At 35.3% G+C, this 12,649-nt stretch overlaps 1 protein-coding gene across 12 annotated transcripts in view; it reads right to left on the reverse strand.

Annotated features, from left to right (window-relative positions):
* Window positions 1–12,649, reverse strand: part of GRIK2 (glutamate ionotropic receptor kainate type subunit 2) — a 407,268-nt gene that overhangs the window by 269,529 nt on the left and 125,090 nt on the right. For 11 of the 12 annotated variants that reach the window (XR_013948894.1, XM_080586284.1, XM_080586280.1 and 8 more), the window contains 2 exons: window positions 7,946–8,113; window positions 3,340–3,597 (listed from right to left, as the gene is read on the reverse strand). Coding sequence is in view for 11 of the 12 variants with exons in the window: in XM_080586280.1 (XP_080442406.1) it covers window positions 3,340–3,597; window positions 7,946–8,113 (426 nt within the window). In the remaining variant the exon portion in view is untranslated. Of the gene's footprint in view, window positions 1–3,339; window positions 3,598–7,945; window positions 8,126–12,649 lie in introns of those variants that run through there. The other variant, XM_080586285.1, reaches the window with a different exon arrangement.

A 12,649-nucleotide genomic window follows, 5' to 3' on the forward strand; every position in this document is an offset into this window, starting at 1 on the left:
GGTAATCATTTAGATGGGTGGATGTTTGCTGTTGTAAAGGGAGCCTGGGATTCCAAATTTCTCTTTTATTTAAAACTGGGCTCTAAACATGGATTGTCATGCTCTATACCACCTTCATCCTGTTACAATCAAATAACTGGCTTTCCTTCATGTAAGATTGCATGTACAGCAGATGCATACGGTAGGACACAATGGTGCTGTCAGAACAGTTGAAGTGTGCGCTTGAAGTATCAGTTTCCAGTGCATTCCTGGGAATGACACTACAGTGTCATGGGCTTTTACTGATTGCAGTGTCAAATAACCACACAGCTTTTTCCACTTGCTGAAGAAATACTGAAGGAATGAAGAACTTGTATACCTTTCCTCAGAATGGACCTACAGTCTTCTAAGAATTTGGCGTGTGTGCCACTCCTCAGTCTTGACTTAATGTTATCTTGAGAAGAATCCAGACATATGCATGCTTTCTACTTATATTTAAAGTATCATCTCTCCTTGTATCCATATTTATGAAGTAATAATAGGAATACATAATGTAAATTTGACACACACACACAAAAAATTAACAATTAGCAACAATGTCCAAATTTAACTGCTATAGCAAAATATGATTGTCTTGAACAGGGTCCTTTTGGGAACTGTCCATTCAGAAGAAGAAAATCCATAATTCAAAAATTATCATAAAACAAGGCATGCATTTTCATCCTAAACAGCATTTCCAAAGGAGAATAAAATGTAGGTGATTAAAAGACAAACAAAGGAGGTGAAAATATGATATCCATCTTATATCAAGGAATTACTGACCAAATGAAGAAACATATAAAGTGATAAATGATTTGCCTCCATTGTCTTCAGTTTAATGAATTTGAAATTAATTCTTAATGGCATAAGGACTCTTACAATACTTAGTTTCAGCCAAAACTAACATGTTCAATTTCAGACACAGGTTCATAACTCAGCTTTGTCTTATCCCATGACTGGAGATAGTGTCTTTCTCAGATGAAGGAAGTACTTCCTTTCAAAAAGTTTCTTCCCTCCCCACCCCTCACCCCCCAAAAAAACATTTTGCAGCTGAACTATAAAAAGATTTAAACTTCGCTTTAAGACTGACAGTTTCTCATAGCTAAGAGTTGTTTCCATATGTACTTGAAAGGCAAATGATGCTGTGGACTTCCCAGCGGTGTGTCCTTCCTTTGAAATCTTTGAGTTGTCCAAAGGGGATGCTATTAAAAAAAAAGAAACTGACTGAGTTGTCCAAAGGGGATCCTACTAAAAACTGACAGTCTTAAAAAAAGTACAATTTAATTTTACTTACAGCAATAGCCACAAAAAAAAAAGAGGATTACTTTTTAATTAATTTTTTTTCTGTCTCCTCAGAGTGCAATAGATTTCAAGAAAAAAGATGTAGCTGAGACTAATGTTATCAGCAGGTTATTGTTAACAGCAATTATCTTAATATGAAGGGCCTGGAAACTCAAGAAAAAATACAAATATAAGGCGAATATTTTCAGGAAATAATACTTTATGCTTATTTAAAATAAATAAATAAATTGCTAAACTTCCTTATTCATTCTTAATCTCCACACACATTTTTTTAAAAAAGATCTCATGCTCTTTTTTCTCTATGTTTACAGTAGTCACTGGTAGATCAAGTAGATCACAGCAAACACAAGGAAAAAAACATTTCTATCTTCATTCCTATTTCTACTTATATCCTGACTTTGAAGCATTCTTTATAAGATCAGATAAGTTAACAACATATCTTTTTCATAAAACATGGACTTTAGAGAGCCCATTAAACACTAATTTTTTATTTTGATTATTTCATTGTTGTTGTTGTTGTTGGAAGGGAGAAAGTTATAACCACAAATTACTTTTCCAATCTTCATTTGATTAAAATTCGAGAGTTTCTTTTCACTTCCTGTCCTATTTCAAAAGGATACAAGAATTAAAAAAAATATATATATTATTACATAAAATAACAAGCTTGACATTTCTTGCCATAAGTTTGTAAAATTAAACTTGAAATCAGAAGCTTGATTATGCTTTTCGTACCTTCAGCCAAGAAACTTCTAGAAAAGGAGCCTCTAAACTTCACTGACCTGCCTTTTTTTTTTCTCTTTAAACGCATGAAGAAATAAATTGGTTACATATAATTTTAATGCACTGCCATCTCTGACTGTTCCCTTCTCACTGTTTGCTAGATACACACCTTATTTGAACTTAAATAGGAAGCAGTCATTCTATCCTTCTGTAACTGGTTTATCTAGCAGAGTTAGTCTCACTACATGTAGCCTTACCATGTAACACATATTGATGGTTTCTTAATTTCATTTTTCTATTTCAGATTTAGATAAATGGTAGTGTTATGTAACAAAAGTATCAACAATCTTCCAGCCCAATGAACTATGAGAAGGGTTTGAGGCTCATTTTTTTCTTGTCAGTGTCAGTTCAACAAGCATGGAAGAAGTCTGTAACATTTCCAAGAAGATTAAATATATCTCATTTGTCTGGGTAGCTTCCTTGTGTCTTCCATTATTGGGGAATAAAAGCTCTTAGCAGCTTTTAGTTCTGGCCTCCACTAAATAAACCTCAAATCAGACTTACCTTTTTAAATTTATGTTTTAAAAAATATTTTTCAAATCAAATGCCATTTTCAGGGCAAAATAGAAATTTTAAGGTGAACTTAAGGGAAAGGTAGCAAACTGGTATATTTCTGCTGGAAAATCAGGAGTTCATTTTTAACTCATATGAATTATCTGCAAAACAAGCCTCAAAACTCCCTTTGTTTTCAACCCATACCAGCCAAAAACAGGGCTCCTTCTGCAAATCTCTCTGAAAATGATGATACTGAAATTCTAAACAAATATAGCATCTGATTTCTAACTTAGCTAATGCCAGAAGCAGCAATAGAATTTAACTGTTCTATTTGACCAGGCATTCTAGTACATCTTTCAAGTTAACATATTTTTCTTCAAAATCTAAGTTTTAAATAAAATCAAAAGACATAGCTGTTAGCAACTGTTAAAATACTGAGGTAAACAAAAATAGAACATGACTGATTTATTGACAGCTGCAAGCCCAGACACACAGACTTCAGAAAATGAGGCATACATTCGAGAATACTTACTCTAATAAATCCACATTTTGTTATGCACACATATATATACAAATATATTTTGTTATGCAAATATATATTTATTATACACTACCCTGCCAATGGAATTTCTAATAATTTAGATTAAGTTTTCTTAAAATAAAGCTGTAACTGTAGCGACACCACTCCTCCTTCTACTTGTATATGTGAATATATCTGCATATACTCTAATGCTTTAGCCTTACCAGTGCTGTCATCGTAAACAACAGTAACTGTCTTCCACTTGAAGAACTGCACAAGGTCAAGGATGGCACGGCTGAGTGAAGAGAAGTCTGGATAGAGACTGACATAGAAGGAGTCCTTGTTGTCTGACACCTGATGTTTCCAGCGGGTCTGGATATGTGGAACACCCAAAGCGTTGCAGATGGATTGCACAGCATTAGCTGAGGAGCTATGAGATGGTCCAAAGATGGCAGCCACCCCAAGGGACAGCTGATCACAGGCTGAAGAGGAGACAGAAGTCTGTCAATGATGAGAGGAAAGGCGGCAGTGTGCCTGAAGGTATTGCACAATTCATATTAAATAAAGGCTCCCCATGAAACAAAACTGAGAGAGATTATTTCTTCTATAACCTTTTTTTTTTTTTTTTTTTTTTTTTTTTACAGTTTTCAACTTCAGACTACATTTTTAGGCTTTGACTGCGAGCTGATGAATAGCAACACTTAACATCTAAATAGTGCTCAGCTACATTTAGTAAACACTTCTATGTCAGTGGAAGTCACAAAGGCCAGCAATTGTGCATCTTGTAAAAAACACAGACGAGAGAAGAGATTTATGCTCAGCTGCATCTTCATTTTGGAAAAGGGCCATATGAGACAGTATTATAATCTAGGCTGTTTAAATGTTAACATCTTCCTCAATCCATCAATACTATTTCTATTGTGATCCTAATTACTTAGAAATTGTGTATCTTAAGTGAATTCCAGTTAAGTGTCAAGTAAATGATGAATTACATTGAAATGGACATTTGAATTTCTGTATCTGATAAGTATATATGTTGACTAGACCAACATTTTCCCTAAAAGAAAAATAAATTGCTATCTGCTAGTGGAAAAAATAAAAATAGAAAATAAGAAAAAAAAAAAAAGTGTTCATTCTTAAACACTGGAAATACTCTATTTTGCTACACCTATATTAATAAATAGAAAACTGGCCCTGAGAGTCACTGTCATGATACTGCTGCATTAAAGTGGCTTAGTGTTCGTCTTTCCAATATAGGGTGGTCCCATATATTCCTGTGCATTAGCAGTCTCTGGTCTGTACTATTTCCCACTGTATGCTCCAGCATTATCTTGCAGAACATGAGTTGACACATGCTAGAAAGAAGCCAGGAGAATTAGGCAGTACTGGAGACCAGTGCTTCAGCCCATGCCCTGCTCCAGTTCAAATTGCCACTACAGAAATAACCTCTATGAGTATGCAGTTCTGGAACACAACAGGTTCTGCCTTCTAAGAAAACAGCCTGTTTGTTAGAGAGAAGCAATGAAAAGTATCTCCATAATCCAATGTGGATATGAGTATTTATATGAGGTTTGATTAATTAATATTGTTTCACTACCATCAATGTTCCTGACAGCTGAGGAAAGAAGCAGTAGAAACAAATTTTGCTGCATTATTTTTTTCTCAGCAAAGCAAAATTAATTGTTTTAATTGTGCATGTCAGTCCTTTTCAACATGACGAAAATACTGCTAAGTGTCTCAACTGCATTCCAGAAACTGTGCTGGCACACCTTTTTATTCTTGCAGAGCACCAGTGGTTTAAGAGAACTTCTCATATACACACAGGATCTCCATTGCATTAGTGAGTATCGGATCAGGGCCTAAATGACTAGCTTGATAAAAAAAACATTTATGCTAATATTGCCCTTCCTAAGAGTAATCAACAAGCTTTATGCAAATGTCAGTAAATGGGATCACTAACAACAGCAATAGCTACCAGATGGTTTTTCAATAGGCTTTTTTTTTTTTCCTCTGTTTCCAAGATTTGAATAATGCAATGCTTTCATACGTGATTTAATACAGCACTGGCTCTATCAGATGCATACCAATTTTTGTACTGCATTGAGGGATATTTTGTTTGCATTTACATTATTCTTCACTGAAATAGTATCTTGGAAATATCATCTTGCCTTCACGTTGCTCTTTGGTATAGTACCTTTAAAAATCCATTAATATTTCATTTGTATCAACTTCAAAAGTATGTGTTACTAAGAGGTCTAAAGAGGCTATTTTTGATGCAGTGCCTGCCTGCTCACTAATGGACATAATCATGAACCACAAAATGAGTCAAATGCTTAAACCTCATTGTTAAAACTCTGTGTTGGAGCCATCATAATAAAATGAACCATTTTATGTTAACCTTTAGCCTTTGGTTCTGAACTAAAGCACCTGTCAGCACAAATGTATTTGGCTGTATTGTGAATTGATGATGCAAAAAGCTATTAGCACTGGAAGATTACACAGATTTTGATACAGCCTAGTTACAAATAAAGACTTGCATTCTCATGCAAGATGCAAGTGGGAACAATGAATATATCCAATCTATTCAATATATCCAATCAATGACATTTTATCATTCTAACTTGAACTATTCTATTCTATCAAGAATTAGCAACATAATATTATGGCTAGAGCTTGGAGCCTTCAAGCCTTACCCTAAGTAAGGACTACAAGTAGTATTGTCATCTCCAGAAAGACTTAAAGATCCCAGAACAGATATCTCCACTCCTTACATCCTCCCTCAGGAATGAGGAGAAACTATGTCATTAAATTTCACAAGACAGAATGTACCGGAATCAGGAGGCAGTTGAATTTGGGAGATGGGGAGGAAAAGAGAAAGGAGAGGCCAGAATTAAGGATCAACCCATTCATTCACTGTTGGCTGAGACAGAAAGAGTTCTCTCAGAACCTTCTTTAACCCATCATCCAAAACATCAGAATAACACTTCAAAAAATATGTATTAGAAGGGTAGTTCACCCCATTTCTCACAATCTCTTCTGCAAAGAAGAGACAGCCTTATATTAGAATGGTTAATTTGACTAATAAACAGGAAAAATAGGTTAGCAAGATTAACTCTGCATGTTTAACAAAAGAGGAAAAAATATTTCTCATTGTTTCTAGACTGATTTTAATCAGTATTGTATTTCACTTTAAAGTTGTACTTCGTGTATATTTTGACATAGCAGCTTCTCCCAAGTAGCATTTCTAACATGGCTACAAATGTTTTAATTCTACTTAACACCAAAAATCCTGTATTGCATAAAGTCTTCACAGGGTATGACATGTTGTGGACCAGATCACTTAGCAGACTTAAGGTTGAAACCTGCCATAAGGTTGACCTCTTATCCTTTTACCCTTATTTTCTTGTTAAGAGTAACATTCATATGAAATTGTCTCTTCAATTTATTTTTAAAAAAAGCATGCTGTTAAAGAACATGCAATACAGTGCAAAATTCAGTCCTACTAAGTTCTGTCATCAAATTTTTGTATTTTCACCTATAAAGTGCATATAGTATTTACTAAGGTTTTGTACTTTCTAGAGCATGGCAATGATGGAGTACAACTTTCATGTGGCATCACAATGTTGTAGACTAGAATGTAAAGCAATCTCAAAACAATTTTTGGGAGAATCAAAGATTTGAAAATTTAGGAAGTGTTCATTTTTTATTTTTATTTTTTTTTAAGAAAATCGTTTATAGTTTGGAGAAAACTTCTGAACTGAGGTCTAGATGTTCACCTGGTAACAACACAGTAAAGAACAGACCTAATTTTTAAGCTTATATAAAATGTGCTATACTATAACCACTTGCTCTCCTTTGAAAAACACAGCTGATTAAGTATGCAAGACATACATATGCTAAAGATATTAGCAGAGATGTAGTTAAAGTGATTAAATACTTAAAATTGAATTGGAGCCTTGTTGAATATCTGGAAATGAAATTTTAGCCATTAAGTCATAAAAGTTCACATCTAGATTTGGAGCAGACTTAATGAAGGAGGGGGCTTTCTTTGTAGGCTTTCCTCTAAAGATGTTGGAAACAGCAGATGGAAACTGCTTCTATATTAAGAACCCGATTTTATTTACCTCATGGCCTCAGATTAAGTTTTGCTGGTAATATTGAAAGCGCTATATCATATTCCCATCTATAAAACATTCACTTCTGATGTTATGACGTACTTTATGTTCAAGGAAAGCCTAACCCGTGGATAACTCCTACATGGGTAAGGAAGTCACTGAAACATTACAGCTCATGCAATGCAGCTCAAGTAAAACACACTGACATTTGCACCTGTACAAAAGTGTTCTGTTACATGACTAACAATTCTGAAATAAGCCACTCTGAATAGGCCTAATGGCATATAGTCTTGACTATACCATTGAATAATTAGTTTTGTGGGCTGAACTCCCTTCCTCTTCCAAGTTCACTGGAAGTTGGGAGCAGCTGGCATTTTACAGGAAAAATCTGGTGGTAGTGTTTTCTAATTCCAGAGGAGCTGATCTCAAAAACACCCTAATCACAAAGCTCAAAAAAAAATTGTAAAAATGATTTGCAATTTTAAACATTTAAAGAAATAGCTTTTGGACAGGGCAGTGGGAGAAAAGCTGATGTGTTAAATTTCCAAATAGTTACCATTACAGTCTTCAAAAGGCAGTCTTTAAAACATTTCTTTGATGTCAGGCACAACCTTGTACAGTGTCATTGCATATGGCTTTATGGACAGACTTTTTCAAGTAGGTAAAGCAAGGGAGTCATCTGCTGATTAAAGAAATTAAATATGCAAAAGGTTACCTTTTTTGGATGCTTCGAAACTGTCATAGAGATTTATCTTCTGGGTGTCGTATGTTAATGTGGTGTTTGGCAGAAGAGTTCTGTTTCTGTTGATTGTGTTCACAGCAAATCTGAAGGCTAATTCTTCTGCTCCCATTGGACCAGATTCCACACACTCAAAAATACCTCCTGGTAGTGAGGGAAAGGAGAAAGGAAAAAAAAAAAAAGAAAAAAAACACACCACTATTAAGCCAAAATAGCATACAGGAACATTTTTAATGATCGGTAGATTAATAAGCCTGATACAGTGCAACTAATGCAAAATATCTCATGATTTCAGTGAGGTTTGACTCAAACTATAAGCTAAAAACAGTATATTTTAATCAAATTTACCTTAAAGAAAATGTGTTGTGCTGTTTTTTGTTTGTTTTTACATTTACTTTATTATTGTGAATAAAAAGACAATATAAAATAACCATATAATAAATAACCACATAATAAAATGACCATATAATAAATAATTTAGAAGCAAAATAGAATAGGGATGAAGAATATGTAATTATTTTACACGGTTAAACCTGAAAGGACTGAATTTACCCCTTCCAGATGTGCAAGTGCAAGATTTCTGGAGTCTTGTTTTCTATTATTCCTAGACTTATTATGCAGCTATAATGAACTGAGAATTCATTGGAAATGAAGCACAAGAAGCAGGATATTACTGAGACGCCCCAGACTGCCTCTAAAAATGCAGATGCATAGACATTTTAGCATGACTGTGTGCCTGAACTGATAAATATGTTGACCAAAGATTCAAATTTTTCTCATCTGCACTGAGTTGCATGTACATGTTAGCCTCATTCTCAACAGAGGAATCAACTATACTCTACATAAAGCTCCATCACAAAGCGAAAGCATCGGCCAAGCGTACTGCCAGAGTAGGACAGGCAAATGACAGGCAATTTCTAGAATGTTTCTGAGCCAGACTTGATCTTAAATGAACCAAACAAGATTGTTGAACAGTGCTGTACTTCAGACCTTCTCATCTTGTCATGAGACATCATCGTCCATGAAATGTAAATTAACACATGTTTTGGGGTAACAATTTATTCATGGGTCTGGAAAGGCCAAAGATATGGTGACAGTAAAAGTAATCTAAAGATATGCCCTTACTATGGTGTCATGAAATGGCTCAGCAAAACAATCAGCATCAGTATGGCCTCTTCTGTCCTCATGCTAACAGTATCTGTGAATAATAATGTGGAGGACATCCACTGATTATCATACAAGGACAAATCAGGCATTGCATCAGTGCAATAAATGTTTGTCATTCACTTTCTCTTAGTGTGTGCATATTTATTTTTGAAAGTAATGTTGCTACCTGGCTTTGTATTATCAAAAAAAAATCTTATTCAACACTATACTGCTTTCTCATCAGGAAGTTCTCAGCATCTGAATGTACAGGAGCTGATTAAGGCTGAACTTTGCAAACTACCTCAGTTAGTAAATAGTCTTGTTGGGCACCCAACTAGATAATCCATTTCTAAAGCAAAAGCAATGTGTATTTAGTTATTAACTCCTTCCCTTTCAGATATTAATAAACATAAAAAGGCTTTTCAGTTTTGCAAAATTCCTGCTTCTTCCAGCTTGTTTCCCATTTCAGGAGGAAGAACAGGTGTTAACTTTTTTCCTACAGGTAAGCTCTCAAATTCCCGGGGAGAGCCCTAGAGACAGGTGCTCAATTCATATTAACTTAAAAGCACAAGTACTAGCCAGTGAGATGAGACATGACAAATAATTACTTAAATATCAGTAATCTAAAACTGAAAATGAAACATTGATGGGAGAGACAAACATGAGAAAAATACAAATATATCAGGAAATGATCCAGCCTGACTGAGCATATAAGATTACACATAATCAGTAGCCAACATAACAATACTTCAGAGGCTAAAACAAAAGTAAGTTGGATGACATTCAGATAAATATAGGTCTAGTACATTTTAAAACTGAAAAATTGACCATATTTGTTTAAACAATAATACAAAATTAACAGGAAAGGCAACCTGCTTTGGGAATTAATCAAGTCCCCCCTCTCTCTCTAATGATATCTGATGGACAAGATCGTGTGTGCTTACTGCATCTAAACATTGTAAATCTGACTGTGACATACAGGAGAATTCTATTCTGATCTGGGGAAAAAGGATAAAAATACTGCAGAAAGATAAAAATTAATGAATAAATGCTAAATAGAGATATTAACGCAGAAGGAAAAAAAAATGTTTCCATGAATATGATGAGAATTAAGACAAATTTTGTAGACTTTCCTAGAGGTACCTGGAAAACAGTTATTTAAATGTTTATGAATAAACATATATCACACATTAAAAAAAAGATCATATCCTAAGTGAGAATGGATTCATAAAAAGAAACAAGCAATACAATGCATTCTTCTACCTGCAATTTTTACAATGGAAGATTTTCTTCTTTAATTTCTATTTCTCTGAAGCTCACCAAAATCTTCCTTCTTTATTCCTGTATTTTTCATTCTCCTCATCTCTTAAATTCTTGAGATGGGGAAATCCTTGTCAAAGATGCAGCCGTTATTCTCAGCATAAGAAAAATAAAAATGGGTTTTGACCTCCCATATCTGTTTAATTCCTAATGGTAATGACAGTCCATCATATAGTAAGACAATATTATGAAGATGTCAAAGTCCCTATCTCCTGCGAGTGGCAATAGCATGTATAATTTCCCATGTGCTCCATTCAGTGGTTTCTTCCCTCAATCACACATTTTCTGTCCCTGTGATAAATGTATCCCCTACAAAGCTGGCAGCACATGGTCTGGGTAAATTTCCATTGCTAAGAATACCAGAGGTAGGAAGAACAACCTGCTTTTGTTGTCTTATGATTAGGTTATTTTCCTAGGAGGAAGGAAACCATAGCTTCTGTTTTCCTACTTCTGAATATTTTCGCATTTCATATTAGATATATGCTGAATGAAAAAAATAAGAACCCCAGAAGAGTATAGATTAGACTATGTGTTTGTATTTTCTAACTTGGAAGATGTCAAACTTCCACTAGTCTCCTTTCATTTCAGTTTTATGCTACTCCTGTATATGTCTGCTGAAGCTGGGGGGGGGGAGGGGGGTAACATCCCATAATTAAATATTTTGGATGCTGAAAGATGTAGGCTCATTGTAATCTTCACACTAAGAAGAGAATCAACAGGTTCTTAAACTGCACCATATCCTTCTAACATGCAAAAATGCCAGGCTCCTCCATACTGAATAGTAGCTGCTAGATTTGGTGAACTGCACTCAGGGCACCAGAATTTTTCCTTGAACTTCTTGAATGTAGTGTGCAACTTGTACAATAAGCAGAGCAGAAGCTTAGGCAGAGACATATCTACATTTTGAATTTCAGAACATAGGCATAAAACAGATCCTTGTTCTCAAGTTGGGAGCCCTTTTGAGCATGTGTGGAAGTCTATGCTCCAGATATTTTCAGCACATGAATGAGTTCAGGAATTGACAGGAATGGGGAGTTTTACAGGGTGTTTTCTCCATTGTTGCCTAAGGTGCAAGTAGAAATTCAATGGGTAACTTCAAATTGCCTTGTCCTTACTTTTATGTTGTTGTATTTGTTCTGAATATGTAAGTAGTAGCCAAAAAAAAAAACCTCTGACTATTTTTTAAAAGAAAATATTGTGTAAATCCACTGGCTTAATACTGGAAGACAAGCCAGAAATTATACTAGATGTTTTTAATAAAATGGAAAGCAAATGTATAAAAAGGGTTGGCTTTGCACTTCAGCTGCACTCAATTGTATCAGCTGCACTCAATTGTAAAGGGATACTGGCTTCCCAAAGCTGTTATAGCATACTGAATCATGCTGTTCCCTCCCAACAACGCTTTTTCTCTGCTACCAATGTACCATTTCATTCGGGATAGCCTTATTAATAATCAAGCTGAGGAATGCACTGCATGCTCTCAGATAAGCACACAGAACAGTCGTATATCTTGCCATTGATACATGAACAATCAGCCAAGCCAATGCCTATCTCTGTCTAACAGCTTGAGAAAATATAGGTGTTGGGGTTTTTCTTATTTTAACAGAATCACACAATCGTCTAGGTTGGAAGAGACCTCCAAGATCACCTAGTCCAACCTCTGACCTAATACTAACAAGTCCTCCACTAAACCATATCACTAAGTTCAACATCTAAATGTCTCTTGAAGACCTTCAGGGACGGTGACTCAATCACTTCCCTGGGCAGCCCATTCCAATGCCTAACAACTCTTTCAGTAAAGAAGCTCTTCCTAATATCCAACCTAAACCTCCCCTGGCACAACTTTAGCCCATTCCCCCTCGTCCTGTCACCAGGCACATGGGAGAATAGACCAACCCGTACCTCGCTATAGCCTCCTTTAAGGTACCTATAGAGAGCGAACACCACATGCAGATCTATAATAGGCAGAAACACAAGTTCTTCTGAGTGATCAGCAGCACATCCTAGAGGAAACAGCTGATTTTTCTCCGCTACCTCACAATAGAGACAGAAAACTTTAAAGGAGTAGTAAAATTCCTATTTAATGCTTAGCTTGCTTTAATGGTCTCATGTATGACGTCTTCATTTACAGTGTAAATGATATGGCAATGCATCCCTGCCCTATAACAAAAAGGGTAGGAAATATGGCATCACGTAACTTCAGCTTAATCTGTA

Source organism: Anser brachyrhynchus, assembly GCF_964034855.1.
Source record: "Anser brachyrhynchus genome assembly, chromosome: 3".
NCBI lineage: Eukaryota > Metazoa > Chordata > Aves > Anseriformes > Anatidae > Anser > Anser brachyrhynchus.